General features: G+C 40.7%; 1 protein-coding gene across 3 annotated transcripts in view; it reads left to right on the top strand.

Annotated features, from left to right (window-relative positions):
- The window catches only part of LOC147309736 (carboxyl-terminal PDZ ligand of neuronal nitric oxide synthase protein-like), a 253409-nt gene that overhangs the window by 67910 nt on the left and 158712 nt on the right, over nucleotides 1–26787 (top strand). For all 3 annotated transcript variants that reach the window (XM_086268915.1, XM_086268914.1, XM_086268916.1), the window contains exons 3-4: nucleotides 16179–16271; nucleotides 23947–24005. In XM_086268915.1, the coding sequence (XP_086125041.1) occupies nucleotides 16179–16271; nucleotides 23947–24005 (152 nt within the window). The remainder of the gene's footprint in view (nucleotides 1–16178; nucleotides 16272–23946; nucleotides 24006–26787) is intronic.

The following is a 26787-nucleotide window of genomic DNA, read 5'->3' on the forward strand; positions in this document are numbered from 1 at the left end:
CAAATCAGCGACCAATATAGCCACCTTTCTTTGCAAGGACACTCAAAAGCCTGCCATCCATGGATTCTGTCAGTGTTTTGATCTGCTCACCATCAACATTGCGTGCAGCAGCAACCACAGCCTCCCAGACACTGTTCAGAGAGGTGTACTGTTTTCCCTCCTTGTAAATCTCACATTTGATGATGGACCACAGGTTCTCAATGGGGTTCAGATCAGTTGAACAAGGAGGCCATGTTATTAGTTTTTCTTCTTTTATACCCTTTCTTGCCAGCCACGCTGTGGAGTACTTGGACGCGTGTGATGGAGCATTGTCCTGCATGAAAATCATGTTTTTCTTGAAGGATGCAGACTTCTTCCTGTACCACTGCTTGAAGAAGGTGTCTTCCAGAAACTGGCAGTAGGACTGGGAGTTGAGCTTGACTCCATCCTCAACCCGAAAAGGCCCCACAAGCTCATCTTTGATGATACCAGCCCAAACCAGTACTCCACCTCCACCTTGCTGGCGTCTGAGTCGGACTGGAGCTCTCTGCCCTTTACCAATCCAGCCACGGGCCCATCCATCTGGCCCATCAAGACTCACTCTCATTTCATCAGTCCATAAAACCTTAGAAAAATCAGTCTTGAGATATTTCTTGGCCCAGTCTTGACGTTTCAGCTTGTGTGTCTTGTTCAGTGGTGGTCGTCTTTCAGCCTTTCTTACCTTGGCCATGTCTCTGAGTATTGCACACCTTGTGCTTTCGGGCACTCCAGTGATGTTGCAGCTCTGAAATATGGCCAAACTGGTGGCAAGTGGCATCTTGGCAGCTGCACGCTTGACTTTTCTCAGTTCATGGGCAGTTATTTTGCACCTTGGTTTTTCCACACGCTTCTTGCGACCCTGTTGACTATTTTGAATGAAACGCTTGATTGTTCGATGATCACGCTTCAGAAGCTTTGCAATTATAGGGACTGCTGCATCCCTCTGCAAGATATCTCACTACTTTTGACTTTTCTGAGCCTGTCAAGTCCTTCTTTTGACCCATTTTGCCAAAGGAAAGGAAGTTGTCTAAGAATTATGCACACCTGATATAGGGTGTTGATGTCATTAGACCACACCCCTTCTCATTACAGAGATGCACATCACCTAATATGCTTAATTGGTAGTAGGCTTTCGAGCCTATACAACTTGGAGTAAGACAACATGCATGAAGAGGATGATGTGGACAAAATACTCATTTGCCTAATAATTCTGCACTCCCTGTAGTCACTCTCAGAGGGATTGTTAAAGTTTTGGATATAGCTGCTGATAGATTGCCAAAGTGTGCCATCGGTTTGACCGAGTTTTTGTCAGTGCACACGACTCAGTGGCTGTCAGCTGGTTGTATTCTAGCGATGTTTCTGTCTTTTATACCAAGATATGGAAAAAGTCGTCCTGATATGAATTAGAATCAATACTATTTATATTGGCATTGATAAAATTCTTTCAGAAACAAACAAAACAAACCGCTTATCCACATCAGTGTTGTGCAGGGGCTCTAACCTATCCCATCTTCTTTGGGGTTTTGCTTATGTGCGATATATTCAGAGAACTTGGTGGAAACATAGAGTATAAAATAATAAGATGGTGGACAAGAACTAGAATGTGGTGTGTATTAGGTTGTAGTGCAGTAGGGGGTAAAACTGAGCTAAAGAAGGTACTGCTTCTCACTGCGGGAGTGCTCCAGTTTCTTCCTGTGGAGACGAATAGAGAGAGTATGGCACCTTTTACATTGTAACTGCAGACGCTCCACTCATCCTCTAACAGCTCTGATTGTTGCTTTTCTCTTTTCTTCATCTGCTAGTCCTTTGGGCTTTCCCTCAGGGAAAGTCTTAGAGGTCTTTTCTTCCTCTGTTTCTGCAATTTCAAACCCTTGTTGATCGGTGGTTCTTAGTTAAGGGTGTAATAGTATGCAAAAGGAAAGGTTCAGTATGATCTTCACTTTTTAAACTTTTGCATATAGCAGAGACGAAGGTAGTTACTCAATTCAAAAGTGACCATAATATGTTATATACTGAAATCCTGCCAGTGCCAAAATTAAAAGCACACAGTCAACCTGATCTCTGTGTTCTCAAAGGGTGTAGCGCGTCTTCCTCCCATCACCTACAACTGCTCACGCCTGTTCCTTCCTGATCGTGGTTCTGCTGGATGTTTCTCAGAGATTTTTCTTAACACTGTCATCAAGTCCTTGCTCATAGGGGTTTTCACTCTATTATTGTAGGGTTTTTACCTTACAGTGAAAAAGTGCCTTGAGGGGACTGTTGTCATTTTGTACTATATAAAATTGAATTGAATCTTTTTGATAGGCTATTCACTGAAAACCAGCAGTGTTTCAGCAATTTTAGCTTTAAAATTGCACAAAATGTTGTGCTCCCTATGTTTTGGTCAGAATTGAGGACACTGTCAGCTTTTTCAAATAAACTTTATTGAATTGCACAGCCCTTTTCTCAGATGTGTCTACCGTCTGTCCAATGCCCAATGACTAATATCCAGTCTTGACTGCCACTGCAATCTGCCCCTGTTATTTATTTCCCCTAGCTCCCACTCAACATGTCAGCATGCCTCAACAATAACAGAAAAGGTTTCTTTCTTTAGTGCTTTCATGGCTGACTGTTGTGTGAACTTTTTGATTTGTCAGCCTTATGTCAAAGGTGTTGTTCCGTAATCAGAACTGCTCAGGAACCTCCCATTCTCATAAAACTTTGTTTTTGTATTTAGTTGCGAATTCACTTAATGAAGGAGATTCATTTTTAGTTACTAGAAAGAACAGAAATAATAGCAACTGCTTAGATAGGTTAATACAGATATTGTCTTGACTGTGTGCAGACTAGTCTTAACTGGCGTTAAATCAGACCTAATTTAAGTGGACAGGTCTGCATTTAAACTGTGGCTGGCAGTAAGCACATTTCTACAGGAGAAAGATCACCAGTTTGAGACTGGGAGGAGAAACAAACCCAGCCACAGGGGAGGGGTCATAAGCTAGTTAGGCCCCAAAACCCAGATAAATGGCACAGTTGGATCAGGAAGAGCATCCAACATAAAATCAGTGCCAAATCAGACATGCTAATCTGTTCATACGGTGACTTATTTCCCTGTGAGAATAGTGTGGCAATAGTTGGCAATCAGATTGACTGTACCATGTTGGCTATCTGTTGTGGATCCAGTGTTCTGGGGGACACAAACTCTAAAACCAATCTTGTACAATTGGCTGTATAACTGATTAAGCACGAAATTGTAAGTGCTCATAGAACAGATGTATAGAGATAAATATTGATTTTAGTAAATGCTGTGCAAAGGTCAAAATATGCTTTTTACTTCACTAAGCACCTAATGACAACACCACAGTTTGCATATTTAAGAAACCTTGGCTTTCAGTTTGTGTAATTAGGAGCTTAATGATCTGAGCTGTTAATTAAACTTAATAAGTCACTCTATTATTGCTTTCTCCTCACTCTGCTCTTCTTAGGTCTTTGTCTCCTTTTGTCCTCCCTTTTTGTTTTTCCTCTCTCTGGTTCATTCTTTACAGCCCTCTGTAGCCCTTTTTCCTTTCTCTAGAGTAGCCATGTCATTGAGATGGATGTGTACTCGTGATTGGCCAGGGAGAAACCTCGGAGCTTGAATGGCATTGGCTTAGAACAATTTGTGTGTGTGTGTGTGTGTGTGTGTGTGTGTGTGTGTGTGTGTGTGTGTGTGTGTGTGCTCACATGCAGATGGAGGCCTGCCTGGTTAACCAGTGCTGGTCAGCATCTGTGTTATTCTGTGTTGTTTAATAGAAGATGGACAAGCAGTGTAGTGATCTCAGTCTGAATAACTGGCCTCTTTTCTAGCCTGCTAAGATCATTGAACACTCTTGGTAACTGCTGTTACTTGACCTCAGTTGTGAACTGTGTGTTGGTCTATTGCCATGCATCTGATTGGTTATTTTAATCTTTTGTTTCAGTTCATAATAAGTAACACATTTGAAATAGTTGCTAGCAGAACTGGCATCGATATTAGACTTTATGAGTAACGGAATTACCCCAGCATGTTTAAAATGAAAAAGACAGAATAGTTGTGCCTCAATAAGCTGTTAATCATCATTAGCAGTGAAGGAGCCATGCGTGTAAGAGTCACAAACAGGATCAGAAAGATCATTGTGTCTTGAAAATGAATCCGAGCACGTTTGGATGGAAATGTGTGTTTCTTGCTTATACTAGCAAACTAGCTTGTTTAGCATGGTGGAGTTCCTAATTCAGTGTTTTTGGAATAGTGTCCTAGGCTTGTAAATTCTGTCATACTGTACAGACACTTGATAAATTAAGTGAGAAGCCACATCATTAAAGCTCTTGCCTAATATTGTTAAGGTTCCCTTCATTCTGTCATAGCTGCTTTAGTGTCTTTGAACTTATCCACCGTCATTAAGGGGTGCCATTTCCCAACAAAGGTGGACAGGATCTACCAAAGTAGCATCTGCACTGTGTTTGTGTGCTGCCTGAACTTCTCAGTCTCATGCTTTGTTTGACTTTCTGGTTATATTTGGACACTGCAAGACACTGACTAGAATAATGAAAATCTTGTAGTTCGGACCAAAAATTGGGTCAAAATGTCTGTTTACCAGACTAAGCCTGTGCATTAAACAAAAAGTCTCTAATCCTTTGGGTTTAGTATAATGCTGGGGTACCTTTACAAGCAGATGCATTGAATGAGGATTGATGGGCTTGTCTAAGAGTTGGCTAAACCTTATGCATCTGAGTGTTTACAGCAGGAGCTCCAGTTCAAACTCCTGTGCACAGAGGGTTAACTCTTCCTACAGTGCTATAGTGTTTGAATGTTTGTCATCAGCAGATGCTAAGGTGTTCTGGATTTTGCACATAATTTTTACACCTAACAAAAGCAGCGACGAAGATGTGGATGAGCTGCTACTTTCTGACATGGAAAGGACAAGATGTCTTACATTATATGACGAGTAATTTTACATGTAATTGTGTCATTAGCTTGCTTTTCTGTTGATCATTATTATTCCCTGCCTTAAATTTCACAGTGAAAAAAGCATCTGCAGGCAGCAGACGTGCATGTTTGTGTCTTTGATGCCAAAATGATGGATTATACTGGGAACAGAAGGAACCTTTAGGAATTAACAACCTGCTTATCTGCAAATGGTGCCTGGAAATGTTGGACTTGTTTGCATGATAGATGAGCCTGTTCATGGACCCAAATATTCATTTCATTTCAGTAGGTTTAGATGTGAACTAATATATGTCACTACTCAGTATGACAAGGTTGTTTATGTTGGAAAAAAGAAATTCTGGTGTTTATTACCATTTGTAATAACAATAGTGGTTCTTGCTTTCACTTAATAGCTTTAACGCTGGTAACTTGGTCTTCCTCACTCAATACAGTCAACATTACAATGGATTGTCTATCTCGTGAGACATATGGACTCAACAAAGAGTTCTCACGTGACCAAAAGATGATACCTAAGTTGATGATGTGAGAGGAAAAAGAAACATTGCATGATGGGAGCATCTTCAAAATCCTAATACAACAGAAAGTTTCTGATGTTGTTAACCCAGCTTACTTAGGATTTTTTTAAAATCCTAACATTTAAACAGGAAGTACAGCGACAGATTCTTATCTCAGGATGTCAAATGCCGCTGTCCTGTCAGATACTTCTGTGTCCTTTGCTTTGCCTGTAATAATAACAGTAATGCTGGATGCCACCACCTAACTAAAGCACTAGAAAGTCCACAGGAGACTTGAAGGGTAGCGGATTAACTCACGAAGCTTAGAACTACAAAGAAAGAACTACATTCATGGCACATTTGGGAAGTATGTGCTTTGCGCTTTGTTTGACTTTGCTTTTCACTTGTTGATGAGGTTTAGTAAAAACTGAGAACTGAATAAAACTACAGGATGCTGACATCTAAAAAAAATTCAATTTTATCGATTTAACACTGAATAACAGAAGGCTAAACTGTTAGCTTGGTGTACTATTAAATCAAGAAGCTCATGGTTTTTTGATAGGTTTTTCTTCATACTTTCTAATGCAAACAGTCATTTTGGCTGCAATCTAAGTGACAACATTGATATCATTTTAGGTGTGAATTCAGGAGGGTTATCCAGCAGACACATTTCAGACAATCCTCAACAACCTGAGCGGCACTACAAACCGTTATCTGTGCTCATTCTAACCTTGTCCTGTATAGCTGTGCTGTTGGGACTGTAAAATGAATGCTTGTGCAATTTCTCAAATACAGCAGTTTCTGTGCTGCAAGTTTTTTAATTGCTTGCATTCATTTTCTCATATTTTACAGATAGATGCAGCAGCGATGTGATTTATAGTATTGCTACTGCCTCTTGAAATGGAAGCTGTAAGCACTAGGGAGTGTGTGTGGTAGGTAATGTGGATTTAGCGACAGGGCCATAACAGACAGGAATAGACAGGCTTATTAGCGAGAAGTGTTCCTGTCATAGTTTACTGCATGCACTTGGCCAGTCAAACCCTGCATGAAAAATCTGTTAAATTGCTGCTGTAATCATCTCTGTGGAGGTCAATCGTGCCATCGATCAGCTGCTCCAATGTTTAAATCTCGCATCTATAGCACAGTCAACATTACAATGGATGACAACATGACCATAAAACCACCAATAACACTGACACGTAAACATTTATAGACTTTGGAACTTAACCATATTGAATAGTTGAAGTGTTTTCCCAGATTATATGTAGGGAATATTGTGGAGGTTTTCGAATTTTTTTGAAGGTATCAACAGATTGTTGAATGCAGAGCTTTGCGTCTAAGTATAGGGCTTTGGAGCGTGATGTCACGGGGGTGGGCGTGGAAAGGATTTTGGCCCGATCCGCCATTTTGGGGGTCTAGCGCAAGTGAAAAGGGAGCACACACAACAGCCACGGTTCGTATTTGCTGTGTGGTCGGCTGCAATGTTCGATCGCACGACTGGCAAGAGAATAAGGTTGAAAATGGTTTATCTTTTCATTCTTTCCCAACCTGGAAGCAACATGAGCGGCTTGTGTATCGATGTTAGCAAACGAAGGCGTCTAGCCTGGAGAGCAGCTGTGAGACGAGCTGACGTGCAGTTCTCTTCCATCTCCAAATATCTGTTGGTGCTCCAGACATTTTCATTCCGGTAAGTTCTAAATATGTTCATATCACTCTTTATAGCCTATTAGTTTTATTTTCTATGCGCTCTGAGGTCGTAGCAAATTAGAACAAACATCCTACTGAGTGATTTTGCAGAACTACCGTCTATTTATAGAGTTGCTAATTATTTGGCATTATTGCAGCAAACCAGCCGATGAAATGGATGAAACATCATGACTGAGTTCCAGCGCTACACGAGGGACCTGCTTCAAACAAACCACCATGCCAATCAGATTACTTCTTCCATGTGAGGGTGAAGAGGTGACCCTCCTGGATAAGATGGTGAAGGTTTGCTGCGTTTGGTGAACAGTGTGATAATAAAACCAGAGAAGAATGAAACCTGCTCCTGTTAAATGTTCTTAAGTATTGTGCTGTTATTTTTTCAAAAGATACAGTAAATAAAGTAATGTTAGTAGTGGGTGATATCATGTAAACACTCATGATTTGGTGTAAACATTTTGTCATTTGTAAACTGTAAATGACATGGATTTTACACTGTTACTGATGTGATGTTCTATAAGGTGGTTTTAATAAAAAAAAAAAAAAAGGCAAAATTATTTTGTTTCTTTATTCAAGTTTTGAACAGCGGGACTCAGTCAGTACATATTCAGTAAATGCAAATTATTTACACAGCAGTGCACTACAGGCATACATCTAGACCCCTAGATAAAACATTATGGCATTATAGCAGTGACAACTCCTCCACAGTAGCAGGTGGGATTTTTCTGTTTTGGGGACGGCTCCTTTTACCTGTCACTACAGATGGTCTGTGTATGTTTTGATCAAGAGCCTTTTTTTGGGCAGCTGAAGAGAAGTCGTCTATCTTATGGCCAACCTCTGGCTGTATCTTGGTAATATTACCCAGCAAAACCCAGTATGCAGGTTCATCTGTAACAGTCCTTGTGCCACAGATCAACACTGTTCCGTCTACTTTAGACAGAAGAGCAGCGACGTGGGTGCAGGTCTCTGCGACTCCGGCCATACAGCTGCAGTGGGCGACTTCAACCTTCCCTGTGATGCTCACAATGACCCATGGCTGCAATGCTGGTTCATTCAGTCTTTGAGAGAGCAGCACCTGAAACACACACAGACAAAGTTAATTTAAAGACAAGAACTATGAGCCAAGGCCAACACAAATGTGTTTTATCTACTTTATCATAAATGTAACAAAGTGTCTAGAAAGTTAGCACATACATGTAATTATGCATTTCTTTATGTATCCATCTATAGAGCGCTGCAGGTTATAGTCTAAATCTGTCTGTTCTCTGTCAGAAACCTGCCTGCAGAAAATGAACCTAAAGTATGTAATGCAAGGATGTCATCACTTTAGAGATGGAGAAAGCATAAAGTGACAATTATGAATCACTTAATATGATAAGGAGATTCTGCAGGTCATTAATCAATGTATAAAACTAAAATAAAAAGTATTTTTAGTGACACAGGATATAAATATGGAAGCAAGATGTATAATTAGGATTATTTATAATAAATATGAATAGTGCAATTTCTTTAACCATAAAGAATAACTAAATCCTTCAGGACAGTGTCACATCAGTGCACTGAACTCATTATGTTATCCACCTAACAGCCTCCACACGTTCTCACTGTAATTTCCCCTCATGAATGAATTTATGCTGCAGTAATGTGAATGTTTGCAGGGAAATCAAACGCATTTCACACGCAGTACTCGAGCTGACTTACCTTTGTTTGAATGACGACTTGTACGCGTTGACTCCACAGATAAGGTATGAAATATGTCAGGCTACGTCAATAGCGGTTGGTCTTCAGGGTTTCTACTCCACGGCCGTATTTCATATGGGTCCACATTTCCAATGCACGCTATTTTCTGCAAGTACCGCCGCTTCGCCTCTGGACGCAATCGGTCTCTATACAGTCCATTCTCGTTTGAGCTGCTTTTAAGCATCTTGTAATCGTCGTTCCAACACAGTGTGTTTGATTTGATTCGTAGACCCCGAAAATGGTGCCGTGCTCCCACAATGCATTGCGGCGTGACGTCAACTCCAAAGCCCTATTCTTTATATTTAGGGTTGTTAACCAAATGCATTAACCTCATTGTGAAAAAAGCATAAAAGGGCAGCGAAAAAAAGGCACAGTTTGACATCGTCCCTAGTACAGAGTCTGTGTCATTTTACCCATGTGAAACTACCCCAATTAATAAGATCACTGAATTCACAGCAAGCATCAAATGTGCTTCCTCCGGTTCTCTAGCTCAGCAGTCCCCAACATTTTTTGCTCCACGGACCGGTTTATGTCTGACAATATTTTCACAGACCGGCCTTTAAGGTGTCGCGGATAGATGCAACAAAATAAAACGAGTACCGGTACCAAAATATATATATATATATTATTCATAACACACGAGAAAAGACCCTAGGAAACCGAGTTAACAATAAAAACGTTAAAAAAAAATAATGATAAAAACCCTAAAAACCATAAATTTCACACCCGAGCCTCAACTGTTGCAACAGGTACCAACAGACTCACGAACCAGTGGTTGGGGACCGCTGCTCCAGCTCAAACAGTATTTCCTGAAATGGGAAGACAACTGACGTGGACAAGCATCTCTTCAATTGTGCTCGATACCAGAAAAGCCAATGTACAATGCAGAAGCCCGAGTCCTCTGACATTTTTTGCATTTCATTCTTGAAAATAGCTCAAGCCTGTATTGCGCTTGGCTTTATACAAGCGCAAGATCTCTTTTTATGACCTCCTTAGTTAAAGTAGGACTGTTATTCCAATTGCTTGGAAGACTCTACTCTTGGACCTCCTCACCTCTCCATATGCATACAGTGATAACTTAATCCTTTAATGCCAGGTGTTTTATATTTGATGAAAGTCATATATCCAAGTTGATATTTAAGTTCTTAAAATGGTTTAATAAACACTCCAGTTTCAAAAGGTTTGAATTTTTTTGTCAAAAATGTCATGCCTGTTGGTTCAAACTTTACAGGGTTAGAGAGCCTCTCGCAGAACAGACCACATATTAGTGACAAAAGACATGACACTGAAGTCAGAAATGGCATCTAAGAAGTAGTTGGGGTGTAGGTGGGTTGCAAAGCAGCTTGCATTGTCTGCATTAACTATATACAGTCTGAAGCATCTTAAACATCATACATCTATATTGCTAATAGGATCAGTAAAATGGAATTAGCTTAATTTTGTATTGTAAAGGGATTATTCATATTGGACTACGGCAATTAAAACTGGTTTCTTGTAAAGTCAGTGCGAGCTTGGTTGTTTGTGTCTCTGTGTCAACAAAAAGCATTTCCTTAAATTCAAACCCAAGGACAAGCGAGTGTAACTAATGCACTAGATGTCTAAAAGTGAATTTAAAATTGATACAGCAACATCAGCAGACATCTGGAGAGATTCAGAACCCTTACAGTAACCCTCTTGTCTGAACAGTTGGGTCCTCCTCTGCAGTATATAGACTGTAACTGCTTACAAAAGTCAAGCACTGTGGAAAACATTATCATTTCTGCTCTATTTTTTTTTCTCCTTGCTTAATATGTCCTCATTTTAATGAGCCTTGTACACTTAATTGTAGAAAATTGCCTCTCAAAACATTAGCAATTAGGCGACGCTGGAACCTAAAAGTGTATTTGGTGTCTTTTCTGTAATAAATTATTTAAAACTTATGAGATTGTTGCACAGTAATTTTCTGTTGACTCACTAATTGACAATCAACAACTCACTAGTTTGAGCACATTTACGCATAATTGGTCGCGAACTGCAGAGAGATGGGAAATGTGATCTCTTAGCAAACAGCTCTGGCACTTTTTGTGCACTGACAGCCAGTAAGGAGGTGATTGGGTTTCTTCAAAGCTTTCTTAAAGCTTCTTGCTTTTTCAGACTGATGCGGACAGGGCGCTCTTTCTGCATTCTATCAGCTCCTTCATTATACAGACGTAAAAAATTCATAACACAAGAAGTCACCTTGTCAGCATGTGGCCAGAGATTTTAAATGTCATCATTTTTATTTCACTTTGTGATCTCAAACGAGCCAAAGTTGTGACAAAGCATTGACAAAAACCTCTGTAACATAAATATATATGTACACTACTGTTCAAAAGTTTTAGAACACCCCAATTTTTCCCTTTTTTCATTGGGAATTACGCAGTTTAATGTCTCATTGCATAATACAAATAAGCAGTTGGAGCTAAAACAGAAATCATAGACCAAATTGATAGACCAAAGTGTCTTCTAAACTTTTGACTCATCAAAGTAGCCACCTTTGGCAGATATAACAGCTGAACACACCTATGGCATTCTTTCTACAATAGAAATCAAAATTCTTCATAAAGTTCTTCCCATATCTGTTGCAGAAGTTCCCGTAAATGTGGCACTTGTAGGTCGCTTTGCTTTCACTCTTCTGTCTAGTTCATCCCAGACCAGCTCGATGGGGTTTAAGGCTGGAGACTGTGCTGGTCACTCTGTGTTTTGAAGCTTACCATCTTGTTCTTTTTTCCTGAGGTAGTTCTGGCATAGCTTGGACTTATGTTTTGGGTCATTATTTTGCTGTAGGATGAACCCCTGACCAACTAGGTGCATACCGGAGGGTAGTGTGTGGCGCTGAAGAATGCTGTGGTAGCCATTTTGGTTCAGGGTGCCTCTCTGTACAAGTCACCGATTCTGGATCCAGCATAACAGCCCCAGACCATCACACTTCCTCCTCTATGTTGGACAGTTGATGCCACACACTGTGGAACTATCCATTCACCTACTTGACAGCATATAAAGATCCTGCGTGATTTACTGAATTTGTATAAATCACTCCATAATACCAGTGGCAGTGGTTCATGGACCAGCCAAGCCTCTTTGTCTTATTCTGATGCCTGGCTTTCTTGCTGCAACTATTCCTGTCAAACGTGCAGCTCGAAGTTTTCTCTTCAGAGTTGAAGCTGAGACTTGCTTACTATGACCAATATTAAGCTGTGCTTGAAGCTGTTGTCCTGTGAGCTGCCTATCATGCAAACGACTCTCAGAAACTTGTCCACTGTTTTATTTATGGCTTTGGGTCTGTCAGACCTCTCCCTGTCAAAATTTCCCCAGTTTCTGAATGCCTTTCAGTGGTGAAAGAAACTGTACTCACTGACACCCTGACTTTCTTTACAATTTCTCTGTAGGAGAGACCTAAACTTTTAAGTGTTATGATGGTCTTTCTCTCTTCCATTGTTAATTGCCTTATTCTCGCCATTTTTGTAGCAACACACTACTTTCTGCAGTACAGTACTGTTAAACTGATGCTCACGAGGGTATGGTAGCATAATGTGTTCCAACACTGGTTTTATGCAGACAGATGGGGTTGTAAGTAATCAAGAAAAGTTGGAACACCTGGAGGAATTATTAGCAGCAGCTTTCAAGGATTGATCAACCTCCTTTAAATTGTGAACCCATTTTGTGTTCCCTGGAGAAAGGCCTTTTTATATAATTCTGAAATGTACATACTTTTTTTGTTTTGGGTAACCTTACCTTTTTTAACCTCTGACAGTTCACCAATTAACTTTGTACCATTTCAAGCTATCCATTGGACTTGAATGACTTGAATTGCAATACATAACTGTGCATGTAGTAACCATTTAACATTATATCATTATTTTTCTTATACTGGGCCTTGGTGCAACACATAAAAGCAAACAAATAATAATAATAAAAAACCCCAAACCTCATGCTCTTCTGATTGGCTGTCCCTCATAGATAGCATCTGGGTGGACCATCTGCTTGGAGCCAGAGCTGTCCCCGAGATGACTGAATTTACAATATAGATATAAAAAGTGTTTCGAGCTGTCTGAAGCCAGACTGAGAGAGTATTTGGTCAGGGATTACTTGCACATACACTGACGTCACTTGAATATTTCCAAAAATGCAGCTCCTGTGGGGTGTTCCCAGTCTGCAGTGGTCAGCATCTATCAAAAGTTGTCCAAGGAAGGAGCAGTGGTGAACCAGCTACTGTCTCAGGGGTAACCAAGGCTCATTGATTCAGAACTCATCAATGAGTTGTGCTTTATTTAGACCAGAGTGCTCGCTTTGCTGTTTTTATATGCACCCCAATGTTCTGATGTCTTTCTTTGATTCACTGAGTGGGTCTTCCATAAGCGTCTCACAGCATGGTAGGATTGTACCTAATCTAACCTCAGTCGTTTCTCTGATGATGGCTGATGGCTAGAAGTAGACATAGAGGTGTGTCTCCTGTCACCTTTCAGGTGGTGCTGTATAACTCAGGGATTCAGGCATCACTCGGCTGCATGTCAGTTTGCAAGATCCCTATATTAACACAAAAGTCACTTGATCCAGGATTTTTTTTTTAGCCCTGCTCTGTATTTGATAGGCAAACAGTGTGGCTCCATACACTATTGACTGTGGGTGCCTCCTGCAGGGTTGTTTTTTGACACCGCTCACAGCTCCATTAAAGGCAGCAGAGACCATGGAAGCTGTCTCAGCTTGATTTATGGGGTATAAATTGACTTTAGCATAGCAGGAGTCTGCCCATCATCTTATATTCACTCAGCTGGGATTGCCCTTTTTCTGCAACAAATCTTGGTCATTGTCAGGTGTCTGTGCTCAAATAATTTCATGTTCATTCAAGCTTTCTTTATCTAATGCTTTCTGGTACTTCTAACATAGAAACCAGAATGTTTTTAAATTAACCACAGAAGTTTGTTATTGTAGGGCTGATCAAGTTTGCAAAAGCTGGCACGATGCTTATTCAAATCTTTCAAGTGTGTTTATGAAGACACAGTGAAGCTGGTTTTATTCATAGTTTGACTGCGTGCTTGGTTTGTGGCAAGTGCATTATGAGTGGATGCAAATATGCTCTGGGTGTTATGAACAAAGAACGAGCTGCTTTAGCAGAAGTCTGCATGACATGGTAAAAAATGTGTAGTACCATCATTTTGTATTGGGACGATTATATGGCTTATGATAGATGAACATATATTGTTGGGGCACACACATCTCGACTTGGAGATGACATGCATCACCACGGTGCTCATACCTACCTACACAGAGCCTACACAACTTTTAGATCAAACCATTAGAAATGATGTTGGCTTGATTTTTTTCAACAGTGTGCTCTGTCTATCTGAAAATATATTTTTCACAAAATTGAATAGGCAGCACGGTGGCACGGTGGTTAGCACTGCTGCCGCACAGCAAGAAGGTCCTGAGTTCAATTCCAACATCATGCCGGGGTCTTTCTGTGTGGAGTTTGCATGTTCTCCCCGTGTTTGCGTGGGTTCTCTCCGGGTACTCCGGCTTCCTCCCACCGTCCAAATTGCCACTAAGTGTGAATGTGTGAGTGAATGTGAGTGCGAATGGTTGTCTGTTCCTGTGTGTTAGCCCTGCGACAGACTGCCGACCTGTCCAGGGTGTACCCTGCCTCTCGCCCTATGACAGCTGGGATAGGCTCCAGGATAAGAGGAAGCGAATGGATGGATGGATGAAACCCTTAATGTTGCACAACAAATTTGCATCCAAAAAATTTTCCGTGTCATCTTTTCACACCGTGCTCGGTCTGTACAAACTGAACCTCAGTTATCTGCTGCTACCATTAACTAGCAAGATGTCAATGTAATTTTTTTAACAGTACCGTATTTCCCGGACTACAAAGCGCACCTGAATATTAGCCGCACAAGCTAAAATCAGGGGAAAATCCTGTTTTGTACATACATTAGCCGCACCTGACTAAAAGCCGCAGGTGTTTCAATGTTGACTTATCATATGTAAGAGAATATGCACAAAGGGAATTGTCAGGAAAGAGATGGCTGTTTGGAGACATCACTTTTATTAATATTTTGAAAAACAAGTTATGGGTACATATTTGCACATGTAGTACATAACAGTAACCTACAGCACACCAGAAAAATAGATTCGGACTACCTTTTAGGCTCAGGTGCAGTGACACAGCTTTAACAAGAAGAAAAGTCAGTCATTCACCACCATCTTTCTCTTCTTCCTGCGCACTAAAACCACCAAAGTCCTCTCCTCCAGTGTCGGATACAAACAGGCTCAGGATGGCTTCGTCATCCACTCTTAGCTCCTTTCCTTCGTTGTCACTTTCAAAACCAAAGAAATCCTCATTGTCAGTGTCGGAGTCGAACACCCTCAGAAGGGCCGTGGCGGTGTCCTCCTCTCCATCATGCAACAGTCCAGCCCTTCAAAATCCGTTGGTGATCGTGGATGCTTTCACACTTTTCCACGCTGTCAGAATCCACCGGTGGAGTTGAGCATAACTTGCTTTTCGCAAGTTTATCGCCGCTCATCATCCAGGCCTCCCGCTGAACGCGTACCGCTACTTTGAAGTTTTTTTTTTCGCGCTAATTCGTACGGCACTACGTTGCCTGGCGGACGGACATGTGACTAACATACCACTCTTGAACCCCGATCCTTCCGCCAGGCAACGCAGTGCCGTACAACAGCGGAACACACAAAACAAATCGTCTTACGATATCACAAAAATCATGGACAATCCATAGAAAAGCCGCACCTGACTAAAAGCCGCAGGGTTCAAAGCTTGTGCAAAAAGTAGCGGCTTATAGCCCGACAATTACGGTACTTTGCTTTGATACATATGTAAGACTGTTGAGCAAGCCTTGACAACAGACGCTTGTAGGGTTTTTATGTCCAGAGGTTTGGGTTGAGTGGAAGTATCACCTCTGTACCTTCAGCTGCATGTTACACCGGTGTTATAACTAATATAGTTCTGAAATCACAGCAGCTTTAACTCAACTTTTAGATCAAACCATCTAAAAGTTAGACAGGGCTGTCAGACATGCGCCAATGTTGTCATTTGATATTTCTTCCCTGTTTCGTATAATTTTTTTTTCCACTGCCCCAGGACATGATTCAACAGGTGGACCCCCCCTCCCCCAACACACACACACACACACACACACACACGCACACACGCACGCACGCACGCACGCACACACACACACATCCCACGTCTACCTTTAATTTTCCAAAGAATTAATATCGCTTTGCCTGTCTTCTCTCTGCAGTATGAGTTCAAGGTCAAAAACATCAAGAAGAAAAAAGTCCACATCGTGGTGTCTGTAGATGGCGTGAAAATCACCTTGAGGAAAAAGAAGAAAGTGAGTGAACTTTTTTTATAAATTGCAAATTAAAAGCATCTTTTGTACTACTTTGTACTGTTTTGTACTGAATTGTTGTCACCCGCATCGTAGACCTTTGAACGGATCAGTAAAACAATATATAAAATGTCTTGGTGTAAAAACATTGATGTTTGTTTTTGGTTCATACGTGTGCTTTATGGTTGCGCGTTGACCACCTCTGTCATCGGCCACGTCGATCCTTTTTTTTTTTTTTTTTTTTTCTCTTGTTTCTTTTTTCTTTTCTTTCTTTTTTTTCTTTTTTTTCTTTTTTTTCTCTTTTTTCTTTTTCTTCTTTTTCTTCTTTTTTTCTCCTTTTTCTCTTTTTCTTCTTCTTTTCTTTCTCTTTTTTTCTTTTTCTTCTTTTCTTTTTTTCTTTCCCTTTCCTTTTCTTTTTTCTCTTCAATGCCCAATTCATCACGCATATAGCACTATCACTCGATCCTTGATAGTGCTGCAGATGACAGCCAGCTCTATTAGCCCACAACATTCACCGATGCTTACAGAGTGGTTAAAGGTGGGTGTTGACTCTAGCAGTTTAGGGCTACTTTTTTTCCAAGTGAGATGCCACTTGGGCAAAGGAAATGTACTGATGGAAATGGAAAGCTGTGTGGATAATCTGCTAACAGTGCCTCACTTTATAAACACAAGTGCAGCCTTTGCCTTGCAATGAGTTTACCGAGGGCAGCACAAAACGTGCAGCGCTGCAGCAAGAGCAAGTATTCTCCTAACTTCACAGGCATACATGTTTCTTGTAATTTGAACACAAGAAAATGCTCCGAAATTAACTCATTCACTGCCATTGACGTCTAGACGTCAATGGCAGTCAACGTAAGTTGAACTGAAGCCCACCAGCAGTAAAAGTAGACCTGCAAGGAGGTGCAGGGTTTGCGCACGTAAGGGATTGCGCAGTGAGACAAAAATGTGGTGCAAGTCTTGTTGTGTTTCACTGCCAGCCATTTGAAAATGGCTGGCAGTGAATGAGTTAAACTAAACATGAAAAAGGAAAAAATCACTGACAGCTGTGGTGTTAAAGAAACTGTGTTGTGTTTGGGGTTTTTTTTAAGCTACTTTTCCTGCATTTCATATAATACTGCAGGTATTTACTGTACTAAAGGCATAAAAAATACAATTTTCTTTTCACCCCGTATATATTTTCACTTTGCTTTCTCTGTCACCCTGTAAATTCCCAGCAATTGTGTTTTAACACATAATGAGGCTTTTTGTTGGCACAAAATCAGTATGTCTGGCCCCTAATGTGTATCTGTCAACAGCTGTTTAATTTCCTGTGTCTTTGTTTGTAGCAGAAGGTAACGACCAGTCCTCTTAGAGAGCATGTGTGACAACGGAAGGACTACTAAAGAGAATACAGTGCTTGATGGGGATCAGAACCATTAGCAGAGTAGAAATCATGAATTAAAAGATGAGGAAAGAGCAAGAAGAAAGCTTGAAGAAGTTGAACTGACACTGGAGAGGAATCTGTGTTTCCAAGTGAGCTGAGGATGACGGGACAGGCTCTGTGGTCGACTCAGCGAATGGAGGGAATAAAGACGATGATGATCGATGAGCTTAATCCAGTCCTGCCCGCTTTAAATGGTGTAGATTATAGGGCCGTCACCAGATATCTGATTTCAGAAATATGGTACTTGGTGCCAGGACCAGGAGAATTCCAAGATGCTTGATGCTCGGTTCAATACAAAAAGAAAAAGATTATCCTCTGTACTTAAAGATGAACTCTATTATTTCAGGACAACACAAGAAGGATGATACTTTGTACTGAAAAACACAATAGCAACGTTTTCATATTGCCTTTTGCAAATCAGTTTCACCCCTTGGTCATCTGACTTGAATGGAAAGTACTACTATACCCACTTCTGGAGGGGTGATATCCTGCCCCCATCAGCTCTGGAAGAATATAGGTTACTAGCTACAGTACCTGCTGTAATTTCAAGGGAAAATGACTGTCATGTTTACAAAGTTTTTGTATTAAAAAGCATCTGAAGTACATTTTTACCTTTTTAGGGTTTGTGTATTGAAAAAGCATTAAAAAGCATGCTTACCTCCTTAAACTCCTAAGACCCGAAATCTTCCACGGCATGAATTTTTAATTTCTCTTTGATATTTGGGCATATTGGGGCCCGATGACTGTAAAAACAAAGAATTACGAGATTTATTTTTTTTACCTGATTTTTGTTTTTAAGAAAAATAAGAGCCACATATGAGGATATTCATTTAAAATGTTGATAGAACAGTAGCAGTATAATGTCCTCGTAAGTGAATATTAGGGCCTTGTAGAGCAAAATTCAGTATTTTGGTCTAAATAACCCAAAATGTAATGTCCACATATGTGGACGCCAGGTCCTAGGAGGTTAAATAAAAACTGTGGGCTTCTGTAGATAATTTGCCATTTACTAACAACTCAGTTTACCGGTCGATCAACGTCCATACCTGCACCTATGGTCACGAGCTCTGGGTAGTGGCCAAAAGAACAGGTTTATGGATACAAATGGTGCAAATGAGCTTTCTCCAGGGGGTGGCTGGTCTCTCCCTTAGAGATGGGGTGAGGAGTTTGGCAATCTGGGAGGGGCTCAGAAAAGAGCTGGTGCTCCTCCACATCAAAAGGAGCCAGTTCGGGCATCTGACAAGGATTTCTCCTGGGTGGCTCCTGGGTGAGGTGTGACACCGGGACAGACCCAGGACACACAGGAGAGATTATATCTCTCACCTGGCCCGGACAAGCTTTAGGTGTTGGCCGAGGAAAGACAGGTCTGGGTTTATCTGCTTAGGCTGCTGCCCCCATGTCCACCTGACCTGGCCACGGTTAAGTGGAACAAAATAGATGGATGGAGAACAATTATAAATTGATTATATTTGCTCATAACTCATAATAAGGCTATTTTGCGTTAGCAGCTTGACAAAACCTAAAACCTCACTGGAGATGACATGCATCACCAGTGCTTATGGATTTTCTCTGTTAAGCTGGAAATCCTGCTTTAGGCTCTGTGGTCACATAAAAAGGGGTGTTTCTCCAGTCAAGTGACTCTTTTTCTGCACAAAATGATCCCTATGAGAGGCACCTCCCCCAATCAGAGATGATGATCATCCTATAGTCATTAAAATGTATACAGAACATAAATATAAGAACATAAAAATATAGCAGTGCTGTTACAAATAAGACAAGATATTAAAGCTGTAAAAGACAACAACTGTAAACTTGGTATTTAGTGCACAGAATAAAAAAAAATCCATGTAAAATACTTCAAGTTAAATATTTTATGACTTATGATATTTAGAACTCAGTGCTAGTGTTTATGTGATTGGGTCTCACTAGAAACTAAACATTAAAGCCCCATAGGTTATGAAGGAGATGTGAAAGCTGCTTGAGTTTGATGCTTGAGCAAAGTAAATTAATTCTATGGTTTGAATAGAGATCCTGTGTTCCAATATTACATACTGAGGATTCCAGTGAGCGTGTGATGCATAGAGCTGGCAACAGTAAGGTATGGGCAAACTGAGCTCACTTTGAACACAACCTGGTCCTGACCAGGTTGAGTATCAGTTACCATGGTGATTTAGCTACCGGTAGGTAAAAAGAGAGTCACTTTTGTGACACAGAAAAATTTGGCTTTAAGGTCAGCATAGCTTGCTAACTCATTAATTTCGCTTTGTAATACATTCCCCCATACAGCTTAAGGTTAGGGCTGTGTCTGCTTTGGCTGATCAGTGTGCCAACAGGGAGCTTCAGCCCATCTGACTCCTATGCCTCGTGTCCTGGACCTCTCAGATGTGCTTGTGTTATTGGTGCCCTCTGGAGCATTTTGATAGAATTATTTGACGGCTAAAAAGCCAGTCCAAGTTTCTTCCTCTATGTTTCACTTCTCTTTCATATACAGTTTATTTTAAACACTCTGTGCAAGCCTGAAAAGCAATCGAAGTCTTGTATTTAAAGGGACAGTCTGTGTCTTTGTAAGGAGATGAGGCAGCTCCAAAATCTGATTGCCTGTTGGCAACTTGCTGGCTGTGAAAATGGCAAGATTTCCTCAGCTGATGGTCCACCATCTGCACAGACCACACATTTCCTTAGTTCCTTCGTATTGGGAAGAATGAGCAAATGATGCAGGGATGAATGTTCCATATAAAACCAACTTGCAAGATGGTTTCCTCCAAATTCTGATGAAAACTGTCAAATTCCTTTAAGCTTTTTGGAGCATCATTTTTGGCACACTGATTTTGCTGCTGTAGTCTGAAAAAACTTTATAGTTAAGCTTCACCTGAAAGACTGTACCTACTTTATGTAGGACTCACTCAGCTTATATCAGGTGAAACTCTGTTGACTTACAAAGGCCATATTTGTATGTCAGATTTACATTAATGTCTGAATGGCCCTGAAAGGAGTTGGCCTTTAATCGGACTAGTTTAAAAGTCTAGCTTTGTTAGTAAATGGCCACCTGAAAACATCTGCATATTTGCTCTATAGCTTTGTTGTGGACAGCAGTGTGAGTGGATGATGCATACTGTAAGTATTCATAGGGTTAAGGCTAATGTCCTTCATGCTTTGTGCTTCAGCAAATTCAGTTCAATAAAAAATATCAAAGTGGAAAATCTCAGCTGTTACTGAAGCTTTACATCAGTATTTGAAGAACTGTTTAGGAAATACTGTATATTCTCTATAATATAGATTCTCATTTCCGGTGACCAGATGCACATGAAGTCGACAGATTTATATTTTTTGGAAGTACTGAGTCCGCAGACATCACCAGATACTTTTAAGCAGCGTAGAATCGTTCTGTCGGGAGTACTGAACAGGCACATTGGCTTTGGGACATTTATTTTTTTCAGCTTGCCTACTGCATATGTATTTCTTTTGAGGTACTTTGAGTACTTAATTAAACCATAAAACTGCGCTTAGATTTGAGCCTGACAATTTACTACAAATTGTGCTGAAAATGACAGCACAAAAAAAGCACATCCCTGATGTGAATGTGATAGTTGCCACTAGGAGGAATAATTTATTTGGAAGCCCAAGGGAGATGTTATTAAAAGTGTGAAATCAGTGCATGTAGACTGCTCAAAGTGGTGCCCAAAGTTTGACTTGTCCTGTAGATTTTTGCTGAGGCCAAATCTTGCATGTTTAGAGCAGAGCCCTGCATGTTTCTGGACCTTAAAGCTGGCATTTTACGTTAACAGAACAGAAAGTGTCACATCGACAGGAGAGAAAGAATAACACAAAATACAAGCGATTGATGTATTAATGGCTACAAAGTTGTTTTTGACATTTAACAGAAATGTTAAGTGTTTTAGGTTTTAGGTCACAATTGTAAGCAGAGAATCTGCACATAAACAATAAGGTAGAGATCAAAGTCTCTGCGTAATGTGTACTGAATGTAATGAATATTGAGGTTTTTGCTGAAATAGTTTGTTATCCACTGACGGCCGTGAGTCATATACACATGCCATTCATTACACATGGCCATACTAAAAAATACCTGCAGCTACATACACATGCAGAAAACAAAAGTGATGTGCACATTTATGCAAATGGAACAATAACTTCATTTACAGGCTAACTGGTGAAAATCTCCACACATCCATCTATTTAATGCCGCTTTCCCGCCGTGGGTCAATACACCAGACCATCCTCTCCCAGTTCATCCGAGGGAACTTTAAGACTTTCCCAGGCCAACTAAGAGATATAATCTCTATAGCTTTCCCTGGATCTGCCTCAGGGCCTCTTCCAAGTAGGCAATGCTTGAAACACCTCGACTGGCTCCTTTCAATGTGGAGTTCCTTCTGAATGAAGGAACTTCGCATCTCAACAGTAAGGGGGAGCCCAGCCGCCCTTCAGAAGAAACTCATTTCTCCCACTTGTGTCCACAGTCTGATTTCTGCCCAGGGCTCGTGAACATAGATGAGGGTAGGGATGTAGATCAGCAGCTGCACATTCACACTCATCTCTCAGTTCACCACAATAGAGCGGTACAGTGTCCGAATTTTGAAGCCAATAGAACTTGAGCATCTTTAAAAAGCAGAAATGAGATTCTGACACCAACTTCTGGAACTTAGATGGGCCTCGAAATTCAGTTGTGCAGAGACTGAATAGCTCTCGTAGCAATAAGAGAGTAAGTCGTACCCAAATTTACAAAGAAATTTAGTAAAATGCCTTCTCCAAGTCCAAAAAGCAAATAAAGAATAGTTCCTCAAACTCCCATGTACCCTCAAATATCCTCGAGAAGATAAAGACCTGGTCCAGTATTCTGCAACGAGGACAAAAACCCCCGAATTTTTCCTCCTGAAATTGAGGTTTAACTAACTGAATGTCTCTCCTCACCAGTATCCTGACTTGGACCTTCCCAGGGAGGCTTACTAGTGTGATCCCCCTATAGCTGAAACACTCCCTCTGGTTGTCCTTCTTAAAGATCGGAACTACCACTCCAGCATACCAAACCAGAGGCACTGCCACAGATTTCCATGCCATGTTGTAGAGATGTGGCAACCAAAACAGCTATGTAGCATCCAGAACCTTAAGGAACTCAGGGCGAATCTTGTCCACCCTGGGAGCTCTGTCATCAAGAAGTGATGAGACATCCCACCTTTGTCTTTAGACAGTGTCAGTCCATGGTTCCACTGAACTCTGTGTGGTTTGCTTCAGCACCACCCTCCACTTGAAATATGCAAAAGTCTTTTGCTGTGTTGTTTAGTTGTTAGATTATTCATGCCCACATTAAGTTTGCTTGTGTTTGACTTACTAATTTCCACTGCTATTGGTAAATTACCAAGGGCATACATCAGAATGAACGGGCTGCATCTGTGTTAATAAATTAGTACCTGCTTGTTTTGTAACTATTTAGTTTGGCAAGCCGGCAGTCAGTTTTTGCTTTTCTTTTTTTGTTTTTGGAACTTTGTATTATCCTTTCGGCTTAGGTTGTCATCTCTACTTTACATATGCTAACAGGACAGTTCCACCTTCACTTAAATAGCAGTTAGCTGTCAAGTCAGCTAACTGAAAGCCAGGCACAAACTCAGATAAAAACGCAACATGATAAAGTTTTAAAAAGAATTCTGAAAAATGAAGGGATTCAAACTATATTTAATTTCTGACAACAAACCAAAAGTGAGCACAAAATATGGATATTTATTTTTCTGTACCTGGCTGCCCTCAAAAGGCCCTTGGTCAAGTGTACTGGCGGGATGCAATTAAAGGCCAGTCGATGGATGAATGTTTTCTTGTCGAGTTTGGCTCCTTGTCCCGAAAGCTGAAATGTCAAGTGTGACGGTCAGCAATCTATTTACATCTCTGAGTGCAAAGGAGGCATTCAAAGAGCGCAGATTGAAGTGATTGAATGACTCGGTCAACAAAGGGCTCTGTGGAGACAGAAATCAACAAGAATGATTCCTGTGTGCGTCTGTGGTGACATTTTGATTGTGACATTAAGGTGAAAGGTAGATTTAATCAAACAGACAAAAGGAGCAAGTAAAAAATGTATGTGAAGGGCTCACAATGATATCTGTGCTCACGGAATATCATCTGTCTGTCTTTGAGTTTCAGCTGATTTATGCTCAAACTGTCCAAGCAAGGAATGTTTCTTATTTCATTCGTCTTATGTATCCAATTTTTTTACATTTGGTGTAACTGAATGGTTTCGTTTTGTTTACACAGAAGAAGGAGTGGACATGGGACGAGAGCAAAATGATGGTGATGCAGGATCCCATTTACAGGTAAGCTGGCCTTAAGATTTATTTTTTTTTTTTGTCATAACGTTACATTTCTTTAGCTCATCTTTAAATGCTAATTTAGATGCTTTTTAATACTTATTCTAGTAAGTCAGTCCTTATGGCTCATTGAGCCTTTTCCCAAATGAATTTTAATCCAAACTTGATTAAGTACACTGTGGTGGCTCCGGAAATGAGAATCCTTTGTCTCTGTCAGTGCAAGCGTTGACATTTTGGAGAAAGAAGGCACTGGTAAGTCTGGCGATAACTTCCACCGACTCCTAAACAGCACAGCACCACCAACATTTCAGAAAAAAAATGCTAAACATCATATCAGAAGAAATGGTAATCAAACCAATCCTCAACACTGTTTTTAAAAATTGAATAAATTTTAAGTTCTAATGTGCCCAAGTGTCACTTCTGCTGTCATGTTAATTTCGGATCTCTTTCTCTTTTAATGGGGGCATCTAATTAAACCTGAGCCGTTAGTCAGCTCTTTATCCCCTGTAACCATACTGTGGTTTTCTGCAGTTTTGTTTGCAGCGCTGCAATTCTATCATAATCACAGCATGAGGTTTAATTGACATCTTAAAACAGCCTGAGTTGTATCCCAGTGGCAGCGTGACCTAAAGTAACCTTATTTACTGCCAGTGGTGTTGGTGTTGTGTGGAATACTTGGGATCTGTGTCTTTCCTGTGTTGCTGTTTTTCCTCAGAACAGACATTTTTATGTAAATTCAGAACATCAAGCAGACTCGGCTTCGAGGCATTTGGGTCTTCTAGTCTAGTAGAGGTTTGTAATAGTGTGAGACTTTCAAGTGTTATTCATATGCATCATATAGCACTTTATTCGATACTCTTGTTGGTTACATGCGCGGTATTGGGAGTATCAATATGCAGACTGGGTGAACCGGGGGTTGAACTGTCAACCTTCCAATTAGTGGGTTTTGTTCTGGATGATTGTGAGTCAAACAACAACCTCCAGGGATGGAAAATGATGCCGACAGTTATGTGTCAAGAACTCTGAGTAGCCACTTGTGGCTGGCTCTAAAAGCGAGCCATCACCATAGACTCCCACGTTAAAATTGGCAACTAAAGAGTATTAAACATCTAGTGTAGTGAAAAAAAAGGTTTCTCTTTATGGATGGATTCTTTTTATCATAACGCCGTGTGTTGTGTGTGCGTATACCGATTAGGCGTAACATTATGACCAACTGCATAATATTGTGTTGGTTCTTCCAATCCATTGAGGCACAGACTTCACTAGAGTCCTGATTGTGTGCTGTGGTATCTGGACCAAGATGTTAGCAAACGATCCTTTAAGTCCTTTAAGTTTGAGGTGGAGTTTCCATGGATTGGACTTGTTTGTCCAGCACATCACACAGATGCACAGTTGGATTGAAACCTGGGGAAATTGGAGGCCAAGTCAACACTTTAAACTGGTTTGTTCTCCTCAAACCATTTCTGGACCATTTTTGCTATTAGGGATTACGATTTCAACAAAAAGCTGTACATGGTCTGCAACAATGCTTAGGTAGGTGGTACTTGTCACAGTAACTTTAACAAGGACCCAAGTTTTCCCAGCAGAGCGTTGCCCAAAGGATCGTACTTCCTCCACCAGCTCACTTTCTTCCCATGGTGTATCCCGATGCCAGGTGTTTCCCAGATAAGTAACCCACCTGGGCATCCACATGAGTTAAAAGAAAACGTGATTCATCATGATTCTTCCATTGCTCCATTGCTATTGGCGGTGCATAGGAGTCGACATTGGCACCCTTTCTGGTCTGCAACTATGCAGCACCATACGCATCAAACTGTGATGCAGTGTGTATTCTGATGCCTTTCTATCAGCACTAGCACCAACAATTTTGGCAGTTTGAGCTGCATGAGCTCGTCTGTCCACACAGGCCAGCCTTTGCTTCCCGCTGCAGACTGGAAAAACCCAACATGAGCTTTGGAGTTTTGGAGATGCTCTGACCCAGTCATGTAGCAATCACAATTTTGGCCTTTGTCCAACTCGGGTACAGTTCTTTACGTTATGTTATTCACTTCTGTCAGTTGTCATAGTGTTGTGCCTGATCTATATACGATGCATGTAATTTATTTTGCAAGCTCCATTCATTCAAATGTTTTTTAAGACTTGTAATTAGGCATGTACCTAACACTAAACTATCTGCAAGACCTCAGCTCCCTGACAGTTATAGTATTTTGTTAGCGTGTTACTTGAAACTAATTAGCAGATCTTTGTGTCAGAGTGACATAGTTTTATGGGCACAGCAACCCAGCTTGCTGGCGATAGCTGATAACTCAGCACCTCCTGCCAAAATAAGCTTCTGGCTCCAGAAAAACAAGATAGTCAGAATGCTAAACTGTAAGGCCTCAGAATAAAAATACTGGGTTACATTATAAGTCTGAGGTTACTGAGCAGAGAAAGAATGTAGATAAAAAGTATCTTGATAGCACATTTTATTATCAGTGTTTAAACCTTCAGGCATGTTTTAGTTGGGGAGTGAAGTTGAACATAAAGGCTATGTTGATCTGCATGGATGGTTTTCCCAAAGGTGAGCAAATATGTTTAATGTGTTTCCCGCTCTGGCAGTGAGATCATATCAGGTTTAAAAACTGGATGTCTCCCTGGGCCGTGTTTATTTTGGGGATATCCAAAATAATGACGTGCTACTGCTCTAAATCAGCCAGTTTTCTTAATGTTATCATGACAAATTTTTGTGGCATTGTTAACATGTAAAAAACCTGTAAGTTTAATGGTCAAAACTGTTCCACTCTGCCAG

This window comes from Aulonocara sp. 'chitande type north' Nkhata Bay, linkage group LG17 (assembly GCF_057382095.1).
Source record: "Aulonocara sp. 'chitande type north' Nkhata Bay isolate Kocher_YH1m ecotype deep benthic linkage group LG17, A_spYH_male_GT1.1, whole genome shotgun sequence".
Lineage (NCBI taxonomy): Eukaryota > Metazoa > Chordata > Actinopteri > Cichliformes > Cichlidae > Aulonocara > Aulonocara sp. 'chitande type north' Nkhata Bay.